Source organism: Phaenicophaeus curvirostris, chromosome 20, assembly GCF_032191515.1.
Source record: "Phaenicophaeus curvirostris isolate KB17595 chromosome 20, BPBGC_Pcur_1.0, whole genome shotgun sequence".
Taxonomy (NCBI): Eukaryota; Metazoa; Chordata; class Aves; order Cuculiformes; family Cuculidae; genus Phaenicophaeus; species Phaenicophaeus curvirostris.
In genome coordinates, this window is record NC_091411.1 from 4797427 (window position 1) to 4821576 (window position 24150).

Below are 24150 nucleotides of genomic sequence, written 5' to 3' on the forward strand. Positions count from 1 at the left end.
AAGAGGTAGGCATGGCTCTGGGGGCTCCGTGTGGGGAGCGAGGGAGCCTGTGTCAGCCAGCTGCATACCATGGACGAAAAAGGAAATTATTGTGTCAGTGAAGCGCTGCTCGCCTTCAGGCTCTGCGCCACCACAGGGCTGTGAGCCCCGAGAACCACTGCTGGTCCCGTCAGGGAGAAGGTGCGGGCTCAGAAACGGGAGATGTTTCACCACTGGCTCAAGCGTTGCCATCATTCATCTCCCCTCTGGCCCTGGCACCTCAAACCAGTGATGATGCTCATGTCAGCCTCAGACTGCAGCAGCTGCCTCTCATCCCCACTCGGCATCTCAGGAGAAATCCTGCATCTGCGGTGATGGTGCTGGGGCCAAGGAGCCACTCCAGGTCTGTTCCCCATCAACACATTTGTCCCAAGGTTTGCAGAGAGCACGCCCGAACAATTAATCACAAATAAATACGTAAACAACACACCTCCAGGATGCTTCCTCCTGCTAAACAGGGGCATTGCTATGGCAAACTTCATTTATCACCATTTAGAACCCAAACAAATGAGTGCAGGGTGCTAAAAATACATTTACAAGATGACTTGCGTTGGGAAGACATAGGGAAAAATAAGTGGAAAGCTACGGAGGAGGCAGGAGGGAGCACAGCTCCATCCCTTGCCTTGCATGAAGCGAGGCCACTCTTGGCAGCGCTCATGGGGCAGGATGCGAGTGACTTTACGACCTCCATTTCCATCAACCTACAATGGTCCCCGTGCAACACCATTTTCAACAGAAAAATATCAGACCAGAGGAATATGCCCAGCTCCCTGGAGGACAGAGATGAATCGGCAAATAGAAGCCTACAGCGATAAGGGAGTTTTTATAAACATAACCTAATTGTATTACTTCAAAGTCCTGAAGTTTATTGCCCTGGTTAATGATGTGTCTCGTTATTTATGGTGTAGCACAATGAGCCTGCTATTGATTTAATGCACTTCCTTAAAGACTGTCATTGTCACAAGCAATAAAACAAAGCCATTCGGAGGCGGCTCGATTATGTCACATCTCCATCACCGGACCCTGCGCACCCCCAACGCGCAGGGGCACCGTGGCGGAGCTGGAGGTAGACTGTGAATGGGTCACACCAGGATTGTGGCAACCAAAGGGCAGGAGAGGTTCAGGGATGCTGCCTATGGACATGTGCCACTTTCTCCTGCCGCTGGGCACTCGGTTTGGTCCAAGTCTCCTGTTTATGCCCACTAACTGGTACAGTGATGGAGTGTGCACGAGGGAGAAGGGCTGATGGATGGAAAACAGCCCCAGTGATAACCGGTGTTTGTGCCACTGCCCATTCCCGACGCCCTCCTCACCTTTTTGGTACTGGAGCCAGAGCTGCTGCTGGACCTTCTTGCTGGGGAAGTGGATGGTGCAGCTGAACTCGGAGCCATACAGAGCCTCTGCGATGTAGTGGGAGCCAAACTGCTGGATGAAGGAGAGCAGCTCCTCCCGGCTGCTGTCCTTGTTCAGGATCTTCAGGATATTTGCAAAGCCTGTGGAAAGGAGGCAGGGGATCAGAAGCTTGGCCAGGCAGGGGGAAGGGAGCATAGAGGATTCCCTGCTCAAGACATACAAGTTTCCACATAGGTACAAAGTGCAATCTCTCCCCTCTTGCCTCCATAGTCTACATGATCCTGTGCTATCCCCAGCCTGCTATTTACCCAAGGCTGGGGCTCTGGCATCCTTCTGTGATTCCTCTCCCTAAGAGATTTCTCAAATCACTTTATAGAGAGTAAACACACATATGAACACACACCTCGCCCCCCTCCCACCAGCCCTGGCCTGTTTTTCAGGCTGCTGGGACATCATCAATGCTCTCCCCAAAGGATGTTCTTGACCTTTGCTTTGCAGTAACCATAACGAGAGATGCTCTCCTAGTGTACCGATGAATTTATTATGAATTGCATGGTGTACAACCCCCGGTATAAACACCCTACACAACCAATAACTAGTTTTAGGGATGCTGGAGACAGCCCAGAGGGACACAGGGGGCTCTGGGTTGATGGCAGCTCTGTGAGTGCACAAAGATGGAGCAGCACCTGGGGACTGATGCCACGGGACAAGGACACAGATCCTCATTGCTCTATGGAGGTGAAATATCGTGGAGACATTGGTGAAAACACAGCACCCAGATATCACATAGAGCTGGCTGATATCACCGTTTTGGTTCAGCGGTGGAACTAAAAACATACTGCAAGAAAATACGTCATAACTGTCACCAAAATGAGGTTATCTGGCTGGTTGGTTGCTTTATTGAAAGAGAAGGTTGGTTTAATATAAAAGCTAGAAGAATTCATTTTGAGCTGAACCCAAATATTTTGTTCAGCTCTGAGCAGGTTATTTCATTCCAGGACTGTACAGCCTGTCTGCACTATTTTTTTTTCTCCCCTTCTTTTCCCATTTAAAACAAGGCTGATTTTTAAATAAAAAATGCTGTTTTGAAATGAACAGACAAAACATTTCAGGTCGCAACAAAATGTTTCAGCACTGCTGAAACAAAATGTGTAGCTATAAAAACATGGAAGTGAAATGTTTTGACGTTTGCAGGATCCTCCTGCCCGCCCTTTCTTCATCTGCGACTCCCTGCTTTGTATGACCCGCATTTACAAGCACTATTTGCATCCTTTTGAAACCACGTTTTTTCAAGAACTTGGTGTTTTTCATACATACAGGTATACACAGGAGCCCTGTGCAAATCCTCCCTGCAGTGCTGCTTATCAGCTTCATCCTGGCTCTGACCCCAGCTCTTGGTTTGTATGAATGAGCCACACACACAAAGTCTGCCTCAGTTTCCCCTCTGTATATAGGAGGTAAATCTCTACTCCTGCAGCAGCGATGGGAGTGTAAGCTACTGCCTGAGAAGAGCCTGGAGGTGGGAAATGCTGGTGAGATGTTTGGCATGACTGTGCATGACCACCACCCACCCACCCACGGAGACACGTGTCTCCTCACTGCTAGAAACCCTCACCTGCAGAGAGGGTGATGGAGCTGAGCTTCACCCTGTAGAGATTGCTCCTGACCCGCCAGTGCTGCACCATGGGGTAGCCCATCGCCTCGTCGTACTTGATGTCACCTGCAAAGGAAGAGTCGATGCTCAGGTGAACACTTCGTGCTCACACCAAGCGCTTGCTTTGCTGCATGCCAAAACCAGGATGGTAGCCAGGATGGTGACCTCCTCAGCAGCCACACCGTGGAGTCCCTGGGCTGCTGACAGGACCAGAATTGCAGTAGCTGCACCTTCTGGTGGCTCGTGGGGATGGAGACGCTGCCTTGCCATGCAGGGGCAGCCTCACACAGCCCATACACTATTTCTGCCCAAGGGATGCGGGAAAGATGCACAAAAGAGGCTGATGTCCTTTGAGGACCACGCTGGGATCTATGGATGGAGAAGGGGCTCTGGTTGCTGTGTTCGACCCTGTGGGGGCTGAACCCAGGGGCAGCTCGTACCGGTGAGAAGCTGGAGGTCGGGAAGAGGCTCCGACAAGACGCCACGGCACTGCTCCTCCACGGGCAGCGGGATCACCATGAGGCCGTCAGCCAACTGGGGGAAGTCCTTGATAAAGTTATTCTCCCTGCAGAGAAAAAAAGACAACTGCAAAGCAACGATGCAGGCTGTGGCCAGGTACGGGGGCTGAGCTGCTCTGGCAGCACAAGGACACATGGCTCTGGAGGGAGAATGACATTCCTGTGAGCAGGACATCCAACAGGGTTTGCAGCACCTGCCTCTGCGCTTCTCTGAGGTGATGCTTAATGAGCTCCCACAGCTCCGTTAGCTCCCTAGCAGTGTGGGACCACTCTCAGCTGGGGGACCTGGCCACTGCGTTTAGCCTGGATGTTCAAGGTCTGCCAGTGGACAGGGGGCAGACAGTGGCGAGGAGCAAGGAATGGCTGCTACACCCCAAAGGTGCCCCTTTCCACCACCTGCAGCATCCCCCCAGAATGGGACAGAGACCAAGCCCCAAACCAAGCCCTGCTGAAGGTCTCCAGCCCAGGCGGCATCATCGCCCCCACGGCTTTGCCCCCAACGACTGACACTCCAAAAGGAGGAAAAGACACATTTATAGACAAGACACCAAAAAGAAAATGCAGGGCGTGCAGCTCACAGTGTGATTTTACCACACATGCGGGATCTTTTCTAACCTTGGCAGGTCTAACATTGTATAATAGGCCCCTAATGAATTGTTTCTAGAACAATGATAGCAGGGAAATTATTTGAAACAGTGAACAGACAGGTCTCTGGGAGATGAGCCTCCCCCAGCAAGCGGAACACGTCACACCTGCGCAAAGAAAAACAGGAGGGGGGATTTTAAATATTGATCTTACAGCCAAAATATAGGCCAGGAGGCTCTGAGTCCTCCAGGTACAGAGACGAAAGGGCAGCAGAGCAGAAAAAAGGGAGGTTCCTGCAAAATCAGGTCAGCCCTAGGAGCGGAGGGGAGGCTCAGGCTGGCACCGCCTGCCCCAGCTGCCTTTGTCTGGATAGATTTTCCTTTAAACAGCTGCTGGGTTGATCCTGCTTCCCCGGTTTTACCCACCACAGCCCATCCTTGGGTAGGATGCTCCATCATCGCATGATCATCTTACAAAGAGGGACACTGTGGCCACCTCCAAAGGTCCCATAGCAGCAAGACGCTAGACTATTGGAGCACTTCCCAGGGTCCTCCTGCTGCTCTAGGGTTAGGACACAGCCAGTGCCACCAGCACCAGTGCTGAGCAGGAGGCTGTAAGCCCAGTGCAACCAGTCTGGGGATGTTCTTGGCCCCAGTGTGGGTGAGAAGCACTGGGACGAGCAGCTGCAGGTAGGGACACAGGAGTGGGGCTGAGCATGGTTGCGCATCCCCATCTCAAAGCCCCCAGCACTTGAATGCATCTCAGGAGCTTCGCTTTAGGCACTGCTGGAGAAAAAGCTGTTTATTTGTCTGAGGGGAAAAGCCTCTTGCTCACACACGTGCTCCCAAATCTCCTCTTGATCATGCTGGCTGTGGGATCCCCACGGCAGAGCAAGTGCTTTGCTGTTCCGAGCCCTTTGCTGTCTTAGCAATGCAAATGGGGAGCTGAGTGGGTGGTGGGAAGCAGGGGCTGCAAGATTAGGCAAATCAGTAGGGAACACAGGAAAGAGCGTGTCGGTGTCTCTTCTCTGCCTCAGCACAGACTGGAGAAAAGCATCAGCACTACTAAATCCTAATGGCACGATGCTGCATTGGGAATGTGGGATGCAGCTGTGCTGAGCCCACCAGCCACCCCAGAGCATAGGGACTGTCCCCTCTCTGAGGGGTCAGCTCACCCTGCACCCGGAGAGGAGCACAGGGATGAGTGGGTCATGCCAACATACTGCATCCCATCTCCAAAAGGACCAGGAAGGGATGCCTAGAGAGGACAATGATATTGGCTGGTGGCACCTTCCAAAGATGGCATGGCAGACACCAGAAGACTGCGTTCAAGGCAGAGAAGCTTCAAAGAAGCCACCTCTCCCTCCTTCCTCATGCAAACCCACCCAATCCATCTCACTGATGCATGCCCATTCCACAACAGAATCACAGAACCGTACAATCACCAGGTTGGAAAAGACCCACCGGATCATCGAGTCCAACCATTCCTATCAAACACTAAACCATGCTACTCAGTGCCTCAGGATCAGTTATAGCATATATATATATATATCTCTCAGTTATATATATATCAGTTATATAAATACTGTGTGTGGATCAGTTGCCCCTGGGCATCATCCTGGCTCACCTGGGTGGCAGGGCACCCCCCAGGGGCTGGTGGTACAAGCACAGGCAGCTTAGGAGGGAGAAGCTGGAGGAGATGCACACGGGTGTGAAAGGAATGCACAGGCTGCAGCTGCTGCTCAGAGCTGACACCTCTATGAAAAGGCATTTAATGAAAGCCACACTCTGAGCTGCCCCGTGCTGTAGAGCTGTTTGCTTTAACTGCTTAGCAGTTGAAAGGTCAAGGAAAAACAAGGGGCAAACGGGAGTCAAGGCGTGGGCGCACACACCGGTGCATGCCCACAATGTGCTCCCGTAATGGGAGGGAGCAGCGGTACAAGGCAGGACTCAAGAGCACTTCAATGATGCTTTTTAGCTATCAAACCCTTCCTGCACCTCCTCCTTCCCTTCCTACCTCCAGCTTCCCTCTCTCAGCCACCCCAAAGCATGGATGAGCCAAAGCCACGCAGCAGTGAGCACCCACTGGGTGCAGAGTCTGGGCACAGCACAGTCCTCGTGCAGAGCTGCCACTGCCCCGAGCCCTCGCTGCTGCTGTGGAAGGCAAACCAGGGGGCAGACAATGGGGTCACCCAAACTTTCTTGAGCCTGATGGCTGTGGCCCACGGCATTCCCGGCTAGTGGGGAGGGCGATGAGCCATGGAGCCGCAGCCGGCAGAGGGCTGCCGCTCCTTTTCCACTGCACCTTATTAATAACCCTGCGGCTCACAGCACTGTTCACCAGAGAGGCACAAAAAAGAGTTTCTGCCAGGCTTCTGTGCTCTCTGGAGTCTCTGATCAAAGCCGTCGGGCTCTGTGTGACGGGCAGGGACACAGATGAGGGCAGAGATGTCACAGCATCCCCGTGTTTGCATTTCCACACATGCTTCTGTGGGGCACGGCTGAGCCACCAGCCCCTCCGCAGGGGCTTAGACCTGGGGGTCCATGCTGTTTTCAAGAGGCACGGAAGAATCTTCAGGATTTCCCGGTTCCAGCCAGCCACGGAGCCAGGTTTCATCCAATAGGATGAGAGCCAAACAAACCCACCTGCTCCCAGCACCTGCAGCTCCACAGCATCCTCCTCTGTCTCTTGTTCTGCTCCCCAGCATCTCCCTGCACTCACAGAGCAGATGCCTGACCACCTTCTCCAGAGCAATGCAAACTAAATCCACTCATCAACTCACAGAGCTTTCCTGGAAGGGAGCTACACGACTCTCGGAGCATTTTTCAGGTACTGTCATTATACAATGAAATGCTCTTTCTCCTTCACAGCCCCAGTCCCCAGAGTAGCATCCAACCCAGAGTACGTCTCTGCCCTGGGAGGGAGCTGACTTCCAGATAAAGAAGTCTTCACGCTGGGAAAGGTCAAATGGCCAAAGGCTTTACTGAGCTCTCTTACTGGCAGGGTGGGCTGAGAAGAAACGCAGTCACCTGGATTAAACCGAGCTCAAACTCCTAGTTTTGATGGACATATCTTGGAACCTCAGCCAAGTCATAAAATCCACCCATTGCCTGAGGTGACACAGATAACAGAGCAGCTCCCTCCATCCTGGGGTGCTGGTGGGCTGAAGGCAATTAGCGGTGGCTCAGGTACCAGGAGGAGGGCTCAGGCAGCAAGAGCCCGCTGTGCCGGTGTCCTCCTGACCTTCTGAAACTCGATACACAAACTGGAGATCTTTTCAGTGAATCTGACCTTAAATGATACACCCAAGGTCATGGTGTGGCGCAGCGCAGGGCAGTATTGCTGCGCTCCACAGTGCTGATATCATCACGCAGCTGATGGGAAGTGTTCAAAAGAACCAGCATCCCACAGCATCCCTGAGCAAGGGGGCTTTTGGAGGAGCAGGAGAGCCCGATACAGGCACCAGTGAGCAGCCAGACTGTGGTCCTCCTAGATGGGACCAGGTCTTGGTCCAAGCACCTCGTCTCCTTGTCAAGGGGCTGAAACTCAGGGCCAAGCCTGCAGCGGGATTTTGGCCCACAGTAGTGAAAGATCAGCTGGCAACTAACATTAATTCAATTTTTCTGGACATGGCCTTGAGGCCAGACTCTGCCTACCAGCCTTTCTGCAGCCCCTCCTGCTCTTGTACAACCTGCACTGTGACTCCAAGCATCCCCTGGGGATTCCTTCCTCTACCTGCGCACCCTGCATCGCACCAACCGGGCAAATATATTCATGAAGGGGTAAAAAAAAAAAAAAAAAAAGCAATATATAAAATGACCCCACAAGTGATTAGCTGATGCCCTGAAGCGTGAGATTTAATTACCCTTATCTGAGCTGGCGCAGCTACAAATGTTAATCACATTATCATCCAGCGTGCTCATGTTCAGCAAAGTGACTATGTGAGGACTGCGCTTGCTGCTATGCAAGTCTGAGAGGACGCCTTCTCTGGCAAGAATAATTTATTAATCTTCCTTCTCTCTGTCCTGCAATGGCTTGGGGAGAACAAGATGGATTTGAGGTTATTTAGTGCCAACTTTCCTCCGAGAAGCCTTCCTGCCGGGGTGGCTGCAAGCTCACAAGGGCCCAGCCTGCATGCGACACTGGGACAGTCAGAAATTGCTCCTTTTTAGCTCGTTGGCACCAAAAAAAAAATTGATCTAGAGCCACTGGGAGACAGAAAAGAGGGTGTCCTGTTTCTACAGCCACTTTGGGGAATGTAAGCATGCCGTAAATCTCCCCCGCTGTGTCTCTATGACCTCAGGCATTGGTGAATTATAAAGGCTTAATGCAAACCCTCTGAAGCAGCAGTTACTTACTCCAAATTTACTGGTCATTAATTTTAGCTAGGTCCCACTCCTGTATAACGAGGAGGGATAAAAAGGACAGACTGGCTAGGTTTTGCTCAGCCCTGGAGTCCCCTCCAGCTCCCCAGCTTCCAGCCCTAACCACTATTTGCAATGATGTGCGGATGGACGAGGCTGTGGGAGAGGAGACACAATCCAGAGCTCTCTGTGACCCCAAAACCTTCCCAGCCGTGACCCTTACTCCACAGCAACTCTGATGCTGTGAATAAGACCTGGGCCCATGCTGCCCATCCCTCCCTTCCACATCCCCAGAGTGTCCCACTGCAGCAATAAACAGCCCAACAATATTCAACAGCTGCCTCACCCCTCGGTTCAGGGAGAATTAGCATTTAAATTGATGTGTTTCGGGGAGGTAAATCTTGCCAGTGCTGGGGCTGCAGCACTTATGGGCACGCACAGTGCTCCTTGGAGCTGGCACGATGAACCTACCTGCATGGTACTCTGGCACCTTCCCCTCCACACACTTTTAGACTGAGCCCCAAAACCCTCCATGGTGCTGGGAGGACCGGGACCCCTCTTCCCACACCTCCCAATCCCATGGGGCTGGAGCTGCACAGCAGCAAAGTCACCTTCTGTGATGTGAAAAGAGCTCAGACAATGCTGGAAAAACACCATGGGCTCTGTCTTGGCATCTCTTGGATCCCAGCATGGGAATACTAATCACAACACAGCACGGGCACGACTGCAGGAGGCCCTCAATAGCATCACCAGGTCTCTTCTGCCCTTGTCTCACTCAAATTTGGAAACAGCAAAGCATGGGAGAAGACAGTGAGAGCCACAGGACCAGCCAAAAGGTGGTGGTTCTCAGCAGGGACCACACTGGGAGCAGAAGCTGCAAACCCAGCTAGTGCCTGTGCCACCAGGCATGTGGTGCTGTGCAGGGACCCGAGCCATGGCACGATGATGGTGACATTCAGCAAATGACATGCCAACATGAGACTTTCAGACCTGCTGCAGCAATGACAGCCAGGCAGGACACAGGTGGTGGGAGGAGCACTGCTCCCAAGGAGTTGATAGCATCAGGGAAGGGGATTCCTTCTCTGTAAATAGTTTATTCACTATACATCAGGAATTTGGTCAACCCAAAGCTATTTGTCAGAATCCAAGCAGAGTTTTTTTTTTGGTTGTTGCTGCTTTTAAGTACAAAATAGATGAATGAAGATGAACAGATGCCACCACCTCCGTGCCTTGTGAGGGGCTCCTGCACCTCCTTGGTAGCTGAAGACAAGTCTCATCAGAGACTGGGTCTACTTTCCTATTCTCCATTAGTGCACCAGGACATCAAAGTCATTTCACATTAATCCAAAGCATGCTGCTGTTGGCGTTTTTGAACTGCAAGCTCAACTCTCTGCAGACCCAGCTCTCCTCTAGTCTGCGCAGCCCCAGTGATGCCACGAACCACAAGGGGAAACCCAGCCAGTGGTGCCCACCACCATGGCAGCGATGGTGGACATGATGTCCTCCATCCCAGAGAAGAAGCGCATTCTCTCCTGAAACCATTTCTAAAAGAAACACACAGAAACCTGCTTTGAGACAGGGAGATGGTGAAGCTGTGTGTGATGAGAGCAGAGATTTCTGTCCTACACCCTGGCAAGCCCTGGAGCAGACAGCTGGGGGTGGCTCTGGTCATCAGAAGCCATGAAGCTCAGATGGAATGCCACATGTGTGGGATTCCTAGAGGCTCCCCAGCCTCTCCCAGCTGGCAGTTTTTGAGATATTGGGTCCCAGATACTTTTATTATCTCCCCACCTTGCTCCCCATTACACAGCTATTTATTTATTCCAGTAAAGTGTGTCTCCTGCGGGTGAAAGCGTGCAGTAGGCTGTGGATCTTTCTTCCTCTGGAGTGCCTGTTGGGAAAAGGCTGAAATGGAGTGCTGAGCGAAAACAAATTTGGGAAGTTATGGTTCCCACAGCAACGCCTAGCGCCTGTGCAGCAGGCAGCATGCAGGCATGCAAAGCTGGATTTATGCCTTAATTATGGAGTCGGGGCTGCAAGAGGAATCTTATGCAAAGATCTGGTTTTAAGCCTCTTACACAACTTCGCAAATATAAGGATTATGCCATTTGGGATTGAAATTCCCCATGTTTAACCTAAGCTTAAAGGTGACTTTGCAAGAAGCTTCAAGAAAAGCCACAAAAACCCATTTTTGAGGGAGGGTGAGGACAAAAAGCTGACACATTCCCAGATGAAAAAAGAGAAGAGATTGATGACCTGCCTCTTGTTTGTGTGGAACTCTGACACACCTTGCTCCTGGAAGCCCACACCCACAGGGAGTAAATCCATTGGGAAGCAAATGCATTTGACCTAGGAGACACGACAAGACGAGAGGGAATGGCCTCAAGCTCCGCCAGGGGAGGTTCAGGCTGAATATTAGGAAAAAATTTTTCACGGAAAAGGTCACTGGGCACTGGCAGAGGCTGCCCAGGGAGGGGGTTGAGTCACCTTCCCTGGAGGGGTTTAAGGGATGGGTGGACGAGGTGCTGAGGGACATGGTTTAGTGATTGATGGGAATGGTTGGACTTGATGATCCCATGGGTCTTTTCCAACCTGGTGATTCTATGATTCTATGACTTGGTGCAGAAACTGCCATCATGAATACTTAAGCCCAAGTGACATCTAGCTACAGCAGGACCCTAGCCTAAAAGAGCAGAGTCCAGAAACAGCCCCTTCTCTCTGACAGAACAAGAACTAAGCTTTTCACACTTACTGCTGGAGACCTCCTTGTTTGCTGGACTGCTCAATGACAAACAGGAAGGAAGCTAATGAAATACAACCCAGTGTATGTCTGGCCCAACACTTTCCATCTGTAAGTTGCTATCTCCTTACTACTACCCTGCTCGGGTCACATCACGTAGGCGCATCACATAGAATCACGGAATCATTAAGGTTGGAAATGATCTCTAAGCTCATCCTGTCCAGCCGTCAACCCAACACCGCTGTGCCTACTAAACCATGTCACCTGAAGCGCCACATCTACATGTTATCTGAAAACCTCCAGGAAAGGAGACTCCACCACTGCTGCTCTGGGCAGCCTCTTTCAGTGCTTCACCACTCTTTCAGTAAAGAATTTTTTTCTAATACCAAATCTAAACCTCCCCTGGCACAACTTGAGGCCATTTGCATCACACAGATGCATGATGTCACTTTGCTGCATCATCACCCAGAACAAGCCCTTTCCAGCCACACCCCTCGGCTCCTCTCCTCCTCCTGCAGGGCCAAGGGAAACAAGCAGGTCAGCCAAATCCTCTCTCTCCGGATGGCTCTGCACTAAGCACTGGGCTGATCTCACCTGCAAGATAGACAACGTCTCCACCACTGTCCATTTCTAGCAGGGTTTCGGCCTCAGCAGCCTTACCCAGAACCTGCAACCTGATGGCAGGACTAGGAGGACACATCTGCTGAGCCTTGAAAGTCTAGGAAAGTCTGGGAATCACACAACAGCTGAGGTAGCAGGTGCAAAATTCTTCCCATTTGCAAAGGGCTGGTGCTCCTTAGTGTCTGCAAGGAGGATCTGTGTCTTGCTCCATGTACCTGCTCTTCACAATGCCTCCCTCTATTACCTTTGCCATCACTGATAGCCAAAGGCTCTGACCTTGTTGGCTTCCCTAAGCTCAGCCGCTTTCAGCTTTTTAACCATCTGAATGGGGAAGCACCGTGAAGACAGACAGACAGACCTCCTGGAGCAGCTCATGGAGCTTCTGCCCACCGGGCCGAGGCTACTACGAGATGATCTGGGCACAGTTTCTCTATAGGGATCATTTTTCCATGCCTGAGCAATCCAAAACGAGGCTGGACACCTCCTGTGAATGATTATTTTGGCGGTGAGCTGAGTCAAGGCTGCGGGTCGCCTTGCACGGGTTGTTTGGGTGCTGTTTGCAATCATTTCCCAAGCGTTGCTCAAGCTGGTGCTTTCATTAGTAACGAGGCAACAAATACAAAACTTCCACTGCCTTCAGAGGAGCCAGGACTGCATGCTGGGACTTCCCAAAGAACCGGTGCAAGGCTGATGCCTGCCTTGCATCCAGTTCCTACAGGATTTGGGCACAGTGTCTAGCACAGCCACTTGAAGCTGGTGGCCTCTCCACACCCCAGCAACCTCTCGCATCATCAGCTTTTCCAGGGAATCCCACACCCCAGCTGCAATGCCCTGGGAAGCCAAGCACTGCCTTTTAAATAATATTTGCCTTTCCAATGTAAATGCAGCCCCAGCTCTCTGCTCAGCACACACATCCATTCTCTTTCAACAATTCGGGATCTTAAGCTTTTTTTTCCCCACTCCTAAGCTTCATTGTTAACCTTTAAGATGGAGATAAGGCATAAGAGTTTGGAAAGGAATCAGGAGGTACTCTGGAAACGAGCCAGGAAAAGTGTTAATACCGGGCTGCACATCATATCTCTTCGGTTCTTCTTTCCCCCCAGGGAGATTCGGACTGCTCTTGACTACCACCATGGTATTACAAACTCTAATGAGGTTTTGAAAATAAGAAACCCACTGCAGCGTGGGAGAAACTAATAGAAATTGTTTTGTCTTCTCTCTATTAGTCATTAGAAGCAAAGAAAAAACAGCTACAGGCAGTGGCAGTGCTGCAATATCAGCACACATTTCATAAACTGGCACCCTGACAAAGTCATTTCAACGCAGTTAATGCTCCTGCTTCCCCTCCGCACAGGGCTTGCCATATGGCAGCATCCCCATGCAGGACTCGAACAAGCCCGGGGTGACCCCAGTGGTGCTTGGCACCCTCTGGCCAAAGCTGCAGCACCCAACCTGCCCAAAGCATCTATGCAGGATGCTCGGCTGGCCCATGGCTCTGCCCAGGAGCAATCCCCCAGCACAGACCATCACTGTCGCTCTGCTGTGCAGAGCCCAGCACCCCCCAGGGCTGGGGACAGGCAGGGAAGGCAAAGGCAGCACCTAGGGAGGGCAGTGCTTTGGGACACATCCGTAAACGGCAGCTCCCCAGCGCTGTCAGGCAGCCAGAGCATATGGTGCATTAGCTGAGATTTGCTACTGCATCTGCAAAGTCACGTTTCTGTGTGCAATGTTAATTGTGGAAACCATGAAACAATGTGCACAGCAAGCTGGGGTGGGGTGACAGCACCCGCAGCAAACTCATCCCTCACCACTTTCCCAGTGGAAGGCGGTGCAAGAGCCGACCCTGACTCCAGGGCTCAGCAAAGCACCTTGGAACACCTTCCACTTTGCATTCCTCCTTCCACCTCTGCGGCTGTCGCATCTGGGCTGCGTGGCTGCCTGATGACAAGTGGCAGTGCCATCACAACTTCCAGATGTTCTCCTGCTGCCTGCGGGTATGGGCACAGCTGGCAAGTGGCACCATCCCCAGGAAAGCCAGGATACAGGCACGCAGCCTGCTCCGCACGCACCAGGCTCCTTTGGCCCACGCTGGGTGAGAAATGAACTGGCACAAACGCTCCGAGCTTTCATCTCAAGATAATTGTTATTGAAGCCAACAGCCCATGGGAAACTCCTTGCCCGGCTGCAGTCTGGGGGGGGGGAGAGCACGGCAGCAAGGGAGCATCGCTGGGGGACAGGGAGGAGGGGGAGCAGAGCTGGGTCACTCCCCATTGCCTGCTCCTGCATTTCTCCGCGCTGGGACACAGCCCCAGCATCCAGGCCAGGTGATGTTTCCCAGAAACTGGGTGTGATGGAAGATTTAGGAGATCTGCATTATCCCGCATGCCTTCAGGGTAGATTGTGGCAGAGGATGGGAAAGCATCCAGCACAGCTTGTCCACCTTCTTGGTGGGCAGTGGGTCTGACTGATGAGACCCAAACCCAAACCTAGCCCTTGCCTTCTGGTTTAGGCAGTCAGGAGCTACCCTGCGACACACAGAAAGAGCAAATCCTCCATCTCGAGAGAGATCACTTGGGGTAAGAAATAGGAAGACAAGTTTTTCTCCTGTGACAAGGATTGCATCCAAGCCCTGCTGCTAACTCAGAAGCAGGTACGGCTCGACAGCTGGCACAGCCGTGGAGCGCTCAGATATCCCCATGCTGGTACCTGCTTGTGACTGCATTGCCTGGAGCAAGGATTCGCATTGCTAAGTCAATGTCAAGCTGATTTAGTCAGCCTGGATGGGGAATCTCCATCAACCAGTGCTGACACTAGTGGGGCTGGTAAGTGTCAGCCTCATCCCTGGAGGTGCTGCTCAGGCGGTGTCTGTGCTGCAGGCAGCACTAACCCAGAGCCCATGCTTATGGTGACCACCAAAGTGCCCACAGCATGATGGAAAACCCCTGCTATCACAGCTTAAAGCCAGGTGATTACAATTTACTGCCTCAAACACTCATGCCTCACTCTCTTCTTTCTTTTCAGCTGAACATAACCCTTGTTTTCATGTGATCTGAGTAGGTGCAGAGGTCCCCTATCCCAGGAGGAGCTACACCCCATGTTCGATGAAGAAAGGAGAAGCAATTCCTCTCTGCGAGCCCTTACATCACTGCAAGGCTATAAACTCTATAAGGACCCCTGGGATGAAAGGTACTCTATAAATCTGAGCTGTTATTATTATAAAACTAATCTCCACTGAATCTCTTAATAATGCAAATTAACTATGCAATAACATCAGCTGTAATTACCATCATAAAAGGCAGAGGTGGGAAAATCTGCAGGTCAGGGAGTCTCCCCCACCGACCAGTCCCCACAGCACAGGGCAGGAGGAAACCTCCCAGGTACCCTGGGAGCTTGGAAAAGTGAAGACAGGCTTAGCAGTGCCAGGCACCATGAAGGTTGTGGTGACAAGCAGGGGGTAGCACATGAGTCACCTCACCTCTGCCAAACCCAGGAGGGGAGCAGATCCCTGCTCTTTCCGCAAGTGCCTGATGCTGACCTCTCCAGTCCTTCCTCTACTGTGTGGTCTTCATCCCCTCTTGCAAACATCTATCCTCATGCTCAGGACTCGAAACAAGGGTGTCAGAACCACCTTATTGCAGGGTGGACCCTGAAGATCTCACTAAGCCCCTGACAACTGCATGGGGAGATGTAGATGTCCACCAAGGACCCTAGACTGATGACGGCAGGCTCCTTGCAGGAGAAGCCCATGTCCCAGACCAGCTCCTCCAAAAGATAAGCATCTCCCTACACCCTTCACCTCTCGTCCCAGGAGAAGCTCCCAGCCCCAGGGCTAGGAACCACAACCTTTCTGTAGGCACACACACACACACACACACACACACACACACACACACGTCCCTTGCCCAACAGCATTCCTGGAGCAGAATCCCACTGTCTGCTCCCATCCAGCTCAAGGAGCAGCACTCCTCCAACCAACCCAGCTGACACTGCAACCCAAGCTCTCATTCCTGCTGCCTTCCTCTGCCTTCTGCTCCCAGAAACCTCATCATCCTCCTCGCCTCCACAGTGCAACGATGCATTCCTGGCCCTTCTTCCCTGCCATCCCCACTGGCAGGGCAGTGCTGGCACTGGGAAAGGCAGGAGGGAGGGCTCCCTGCCTGGGCACAGCACTGCTCTGCCCAATTAGCGCTGCTGCGTGACAGCCTCTGTTTGCACTGCGTGATTAGCTGTGGAAATGCAAATCTGAACTTCCTCCGCCACAGCAGCTAACAAGATAATGAATATTTTCATCAGCTGCAAAGAATACAAACATCTGCGCAGACACAAATGCACTGCCAGGGCTGGGGGGAGCAGGGGCGCGGGGTGGAGAAGCAGCTCCCTGGCATCCCTTGCTGGGGGAAAGGAAAGCTCTGCCAACATCAGCTGGTCCTCAAGCCCAGAAAAAGCCTGTGGGTGACACTCCATCAGCTTTGGTGGGTGGTGGTACCATCCCCAACAGCAGTGCCTGCGCTCTGGACTGTGCCTGTGTCTGCAAGAGTGGGTTTAGGACACATACATGTGGTACCCACAACTCCCAAGGCACCACTCAGGCTCTGACCTCTCGCTGCCCATCTCCAGGGCCCAAGTTCTGCTTTGAAACATCAACTTGTCAGTTTGCATAGCTGCAAAGCCTGCTTTCAGGGCATGGACGGAGGTGAAAGCTGCTTGGATTTTCCTTAGCATCATGACAAAGGTGGAGAGCTCGGTTGTGGTTTTACAGCTCTCAATTTCTTTGCACCAGCATGTCTTCACGCTCTGCCTGGCACTGTTGGGGCTCAGGAGGGGTCAGGGAAGGAACCCAAGCCCCAAGTTATGCATGTGCAATTGGTTTAGGGCTCTGGCTGTGCTGGTCCCTTCCACCCCACTATCCCTCCTCCACCCCACTATCCCTCCTCAGACACACGCTAGGAGCAGCAGGGCAATGGCCAAATGGCAGAGATGATGCCACGTGAGGTTATCCTGTTGCCCACACAGACTGGAATGAAATGGAGCCGCTCAGGGGAGCATCCAGCGCAGGGATGGATCAGCAGGAGCAGGAGGCAGCTGCAACAGCCATACCCACACTCACCAAGGATCCACTGTCTCTCTCCATAACTCCTATCCACATCAGAAACAAAACAAATCTGAAAACCTTTAGTATTTAAAATACCTCTATTACTGACATCTCAATCAGTACTTTAGAAAAACAACTCTTCCCCCTGGGCCCCTACACTGTCTTTAGGATATCACTGGCACTAGATTTGCTTTTGTTTTGCTACAAGAATTAAAAAAAAACCCCAAACTACTAGGAATCCAGTGCCTGCAGATTGTCAGAAATACCAGCTCAAAGCCATACAATCTGTTCTCTTTCTCAGTGGGATGCTAGCTTTGAAACAGAGCAGGGCTGATGCACACAGGATGCAGCAGTGACCTAACTGAGGGAGCGCTATGCTAATTGCATCAGTCGTATATATATTGGATTGATAAAACCCCAGTGCTTAGCCTGAACAATGAGGATAAGCTCAAAATACACGGTAGGTGTCTGCATGCAACTTGTAGGCTCCGAAAAGGGGTGGACGGACTCAAGAAAGCAGCCAGGATGTCCCTGCTGCTAGACTGAGAGGTGGGAAAAATGAGATTGAGGAAAAATGACAGATTTTTTCCAAGGGCTCTTGGGGTATTGAGGAAAAAACCTCAGATGGGGTCTTTGGGAGCTAGAAAACCATTGCTTCTGGCATGGCCACAAGCAGCTACCAGGACACCTCTGCTCTGCAAGCAGCTTCTTCACATCATATAGAGGGAGCAGAGCAGACAGCAGAGCATCATCACATCCCACCAGAGCTCCACAGAGCTGCTAAACTGCTAACAACTCCCTTACCCGCTCCTGAGGACCAAGGCCTGAGGCATTAGCCTGGCTTGGAAAGACATCATTGCTTCCAACTAGTATGTCTGAGGCTTCAGAGCTGTGAACAGGTAATAGAATTGCAGCAACAAATAATAAAAAGAGGAGCGAAATGGAAGGCAGCCACTGGAAAAGAGATCCATACGTTATCCTGGCCTGAAGGATAATAGGTAAACAAGGCATTGGGGCACCGGCTGGCGCTAAGCTTGCCAACTCAGGAATAATAAACAGCATAATTATAACTTCTGTGCTCAGAGGTTTGAAAGAGGGGGAAAAAATACGCGAAAATCAATAGCGTTAATTTAACTACATACAGATGTTACATTTGTGACGCTGCGGGAGGTAGGACAGTGAGCTCTGAGCTGGATGGCGCTAGCAAAGCCCCCACCCAGCCTCCTACACCCAGATGTGATGCTGCATCTGGCTGAGCACCCATCCCAGCACCCATGGCTCAAGAGGCACCCATGGCTCATACAAGGCTTCCCCTGAGCAGGGGGAACGATGGGGTGGGGATGTTGCCCAAAGCAGCCTCCGGCAGGGATGGTGCTGAGCTATCAGCACGCCCCGCCACTGCCGAGACAGTTTATTAAGTGCTGAGAAGCAGTGAGGGGAAGGAGTGACAGATTTAAAATTAACTTCCCAAACTCCCCATCAATATTATGACAATTCCTCGCATCGGTTCAGTGACCCGGCATGCTGCCTGAACAGCATTAACGTTGTTGTGTGGAGGCAGAGCCGGCTGCGGGGCTGGCAGCGCTCAGGACAAGCAGGCACCCATCCCACCCTATGGCATCCTGGCCCCCATCCCACCCTGTGGCATCCTGGCCACCCCGGTGCTGTGCTCAGCACCATTGGCCAGTGCTCAGCACCACCTCCAACTCACCCTTGCTCTTTGCCAAGGTTGTAAAGAAGTAGCAGCCCTGTTTTATAGGTGAGGATGCAAGGAACCACACCCTCCAAGGACTGATTTGCAGAGGGAAGGGTGCTTCCAATTTGTGGGAAGGTGCTTGGCACACCATGGCAGCCCTGCATCCTCCAGAGCCTTGCTCCCTTTTGAAGAAGGGAAAACATTCAGTATTTACCAGGTATTTTGCAGTTAGGAAGTGGGGACACAAAACTTCTCCCTGCCTTCAGCCACCAAACCTCCAGTCCCAGCACACAGAAACTCCTGGACTCACTGATGAGGCTGGTGACCGAGCAAAGTGCTGCTCGTGGTTCTGGGTTGTGCTAAGCCAGAGCAAGAGCCAGGAGCCAGGCAGAGCCAAAGGCAGGAATGGGAAGGGACCCCAGCTAGGGCAGTCGGCTGCTCCCCGGGAACTGCTCTGCTGAACATGCTGACATCCCGTTTGCCGTGCAGCAATAATCCAGCACGTAAAGCCGGCTCTGCGGGTAGTAATTTGGGTTTTCTCCATATTAACGGCATAAAAGCAACAGTCTGAAACTGTAAACAGCACTTAAACAAAAATCTCTATTCCCTTGTGGCAAAGAGACGGCACAAAACCAGATAAGGAACAAACAAACAACCCATTTGGAAAATAATCCCCCCATGATTTGGAGACGGTGTGGAGTTTGGGCTCTGCCCCACCGTGAGGCAACAAGGGGAAAATTGCTCTAATCTAGTTTTTAGCAAACTGGATCCACTGCTGAGCCTCCCAGCTAGACCGAGAGGTGTGACTGGAATAGAGCAGCTCCAATCTCACCTATTTATTAACACCACACAGCATTTTGCCAGAGAAGAACCTTTTTCTAAGGAAAAAGAGGGATGCCCAGAAGGCAGAAGCTCTGAACGTGCTTTTGGCTCAGCAGTGAAAGGATCAAGGCATGATTCTGGTGTGTGATGAAAGATCCTCCCCTCCTCTGTCCTCCACTCCAAAGTCCCCAGCAAGGGGCTGCATGGCAGAAGCACCACCAGAGGAGCACTTCGATGTAAACACTTGCAATGAAACAGCAGCAGCAATGACACGGCTTGGCTCTGCCAAACAAGAACCTTTGAACTTCAGGCTGGTTTGTCCAACAGGTCACCCCAACCACCACAGGGTTATTAAGCCACCTCAGTACAGAAAAAGCTGCCCCCAGGGCTCATAATTCATGACGGCTCAAGCTGAGCTGCATGGATGCTGTGGTGCTCACGTCCTGCTGGGCTGTGGCTTCACTACAGCTGATGGATGGGGAAAGCATCCTTGGGACCACCACAAAAGAACATGTGAGCAAGGACAGGCTCTGTGCAACACAATGAGGTTTGCTGCTAATGTATACACAGAACACACACAGTGCACACAGGATGAACTATTCTGTACCCATCTCTGTTGTGGGTGCACTGGCTGCAGCAGCCAGCATTTGTTTCTTCCGTCCTTCCCTTGGGAATTACCATCTCCTCAGTCATGCCACCAAAATGTTTGGGTGCTGTCTGACTCCCCCAGATAAAATGATGCAGGTTAAACGGAAACCCCAAAATCTGAGCCAGCATGGACTAGAACTTCAGGCTGCTCCAATCTGGGACCTCCAAAGCTGTGCAGCCCTCCCATTTCACTACCAGCCTGCTGTGCCGCATACTCACATCAAACACCATCCTTACTTCATGTCCTAAAGATACCTGCTGCACAACCTCATCTTTTCAGGCTGACTTAACTCAATAAAGCCATTGGGGCTACACCAGCTGCTTCGTGAAGCCATGCCGAGCCGCAGCCAGTAGGACCACGCAGCCAGCAGAGGTTCTGAAGTGCTGAGACCATTAGGTGGCAAAGAGATCATCCCAAAGGGACAGAAATACAGCCACAACCAGCTTTGTTGAGGCCAGAGTGTGTGAGACAGCTTTTCCCAACACAAAGGCTTTTTCCCAACACCATGCTGACATGCCTGGCAGATTGAGAATATCCTATTTATTAAAGACACTGAAGATGCGGCGACATGGGAAGCGGACACCATTCAAAGGACTGCTACATCTGCATAGCTAAAGGATCCCAGCAGTTATAAATCCTTCTAAAATACTCAGCCCCTTGTTCTGATAGCAGGTTCTTGCTCCTACTTTGCAGAAACAGGCTTTTAATCCCTGGTATTAGGCAGCTTCCTGCTATGTTTCAAATGCACCAAATTAAGGGCTTCTCTAACAGCTGGTACCTTAATGCTCAGAGAGGTTCTTGAATATCTATGAAAATCAAAGGGAAATTACATCTTTTAGTTAATAATTTCTTCTCCATTAACCTCCTTCTCTTTCCTTGTTAGAAGATGATGTAATGGTGCTTCTACTGCGTAATCCTCCGAAACACCAGGCAGCCTGGCTGTGGGGAAGGATACTGCGTGCAGGGAAGCGAGCCCTTCTTATCACTGCCCATCACTTTTGGAGCCACCAGGCTACATTCAGATGTGAAAGGGCAGCCATGCCAACCTTCCAGGCTACTGAAAGCATTTGTGGAGCAAGGCATGCTGCCTCCTGCCAGGCTCTGAGCTCTGCCGAGCCGGCACATCACGTGCTACAGCATGTAGGCACGCGTTGTAAGTTACTCTCCTTTCAGACCTGCTTTCCCCTGCCCCTTGCAACTGTGAGACCCCAAACTAGTCCTGCAGTCAACACCAGACACTGAAATCTCTGTGATGGTGAGGCTGTGCAGGCTCCCACTGTGCAGACCCTCCCTGGGAGGAGCTTTCCCCCACTGCATGCACCCCAGCCATCACCCGCACAGCGCAGCAGGAGCTGTGCCAGTCACAGGAAGGAGGACAGAGCACTAATATCCTTTTGTTTTTAACCTGAGAAGCTGACAGACAGAGCCCCAAGGAATGCTTTGGGTTCTGACCCTTGGAAGGTGTAATCCCAGCCCTGTCCCGAGCGCAAAGAGGCAGAATGCAGCCCTGGTAGGAACTGGTCCTGGCCCAGCCTGGGACTGCCCAAACCAACACCCCCAGGATGCGTTCGGACAGCTTGACTTGGAAAAGCTGCCTCTCCTAGGATAAACCAGACAACCTTGAGAACTTTCCAGCTGCAATTTAGCCCTAAGGATGGAAGATATGTCTGCTTCCAGGCAGCAACAAATCAGCCCTTAGACCCCAGCACTGGCTGAGGCAGCAGAAGGATGACTTTCCATCCCTCCTGCTTCACGGTGGAAGTAAAGAGCAGGCTACGGACAGGCTGCAGAGGAAATTAAAGCCTCTGCCAAAGGAGGTTTGGTGTATAGAGACCAATGGCACAAGCTGGGACTTTGCTTTGTTTGTGGGGAGCCCTTCTGTGTCTGCCTTTTCCAAGAGATGGGCGTGGGGAGTTTATGAAGCACCCAGAGCTGCTCTACCCATCAGTCCATGGAAAATTTCAACTCTGTAGCCCTTGCTGTGCTCTTATGGAACCACTGACACTTGTAACGTGGGAGGGAGAGAAAGCAAAGAGAAAGCCACTGGGAAAATTGCCTTCCTGTACTGTCAATTCTCACTTCCAGCAAAGGCTGCGGCTCTGCTGGCTCCAACTTCTCTGCTGGCTGCAGCTTTCTGAGCGCCTTTGTGCTGGTGGAGCCTACAATTCAGCTGTCAGCAAGAGAGAAAAGGCCAGAAGTCAGCATGAATTCATAGTTAGGGAGGCTTTGCCCTCAGCTGGGGAAAAAGTGCCCAGAAAAACACCATGGCCAGCAGCAATGAGCACCCACAACTCCAGCTACAATCAGAGGCAGCAATGAGATCTCAGTGCTTTAACAGGGAAAAAAACTTCCAGGGCACTGGCAGGTGCTGTGCAAGGAAAGAGCTGTGTCTAGGTGGGATGCGTGCTGGATCCTCTCCTGTCTGTGATCAGTGCTGCTGCTTTGAAACTCCTAGACCCACACTGGTTTACACTCGATCAAAATGCAGCCACATTCAGGAGAACGGAAGAAAAATAAATCAACCAACTCATTTTTCAGCCTTGAATTTGGCAACTATCAGCAAGCTGTTCTCCATGAGCACTGCGAGGTGAAGATCTGGGCAGTTCAGACCCTGCTCACCCTCACCTGACCCTGAGTGTTCTTGATATACCGGGGATGCAGCTTGCAAACATCCCCTGCTATCTAATACTTGCACTCTGGTGCAGTATTTATATTGTATAAATATTAATATTATATATTAAATTACATAATTTTCTATTTCATGTTATATCACAGCTTTTCCCAGTACTATAACAGAATAAAACCAGCTTGCATAGGTTGGTAATGCTTGTCACGCTGCAAGCAGTGAACGGCAGAACGCATTGTTGCAGAATATCACGAAGACAGAAGATATCAGCATCCAGAAAGAGATGAGGCAATGCCACGGAGAAGAGCCCATCAAAGGTAATTAAACACTCAACTGGCAAGAAGCACTCTCGTCCAGGAGGGTCCTACGCTGCTGCCTCTTGAGATACTAGGAAAGCCACGGGTGCTTGTCATCCTCTTGCTCTCTTCCCCTAAGCAACCACTAGTGAACATAACAGAGATGCTGGCTCTGCAGTAATGGGCTTTGGTCCCATCTGACCATCCCGATGATCCCAAAACCAGGAGCAGAACTGGGCCATACCTGAACGTCATCTGGAACACCTGCCCTTGGTTGACGTGCTGGGTCCTGTTGTTATAGCCGTGAAGCATCTCCCCAAAGAGGGTGTCGTTGAACTTGGCATCCGACTTCAGGCACTTGGGGCCCTCACAGATGTCAGAGAGCATCAGGCAGGACTTCCCATCTGGGGCCAGCTTGTACTCCTCCACGCACCTGCGGAGCACCATAAGCTATGTCAGATGGGCTGAGCACAGAGCACGCCACCCCACCAGTCCACCCTGATGAGCCCAGCTGAGCATCATCCGCACCTGCAGTGGCTGCCCAGGCTGCTGGAGAAAGCACATGGGTGGCAGGGACCACATGCTCTGCAGCAGCTTGGCTCCCAACACCCATCCTTTTGCAGCAGCCCAACCCTGTCTGCTTGCAGCCACGCACTCCTGGGATCTGCTCCTGTGCTGGAGAGCAGAGCTGAGCCCACCACGCATCAGCTGCTCAACCATCACTGACTGCTGCTGCCCACCCTGATGCTGCTGTGGTGCAGGTACAAACATTCCCCTTGCAAGGGCAAAGCAAAATCAAGCTCCTGCCCTTTTTTCCTCTAAGCAGTGCCCTCCTGCAAGGAAGCAGCTCCAGTACGGCTGCTCCTTTGCTTGTTGGTCCCACGTTTAAGCACTTTGTGGGTAAGATGTTCATCTTCAGTATGGAAAAGCAGTACGGGAAACTGAGTCAGGCAGCAGGGATGTGATTTAACCACAGACAACTGGAGACATCCGTGGTATCTTTTGTGTATGAGCTCATCCTGCCTCTCTTCCTTCTCTTATTCTCTCCTTCCTCTGGCCTTTTCCTCAACATTGCAGCTCCCAACAAGGAAACCT

The 24150-nt window shown here is 51.7% G+C and overlaps 1 protein-coding gene across 2 annotated transcripts in view; it reads right to left on the reverse strand.

Moving 5' to 3' along the window:
* ASTN2 (astrotactin 2) overlaps positions 1–24150 on the reverse strand; it is a 344412-nt gene that overhangs the window by 119366 nt on the left and 200896 nt on the right. For both annotated transcript variants that reach the window (XM_069873427.1, XM_069873426.1), the window contains 4 exons: positions 23300–23488; positions 3487–3611; positions 3008–3112; positions 1353–1532 (listed from right to left, as the gene is read on the reverse strand). In XM_069873427.1, the coding sequence (XP_069729528.1) occupies positions 1353–1532; positions 3008–3112; positions 3487–3611; positions 23300–23488 (599 nt within the window). The remainder of the gene's footprint in view (positions 1–1352; positions 1533–3007; positions 3113–3486; positions 3612–23299; positions 23489–24150) is intronic.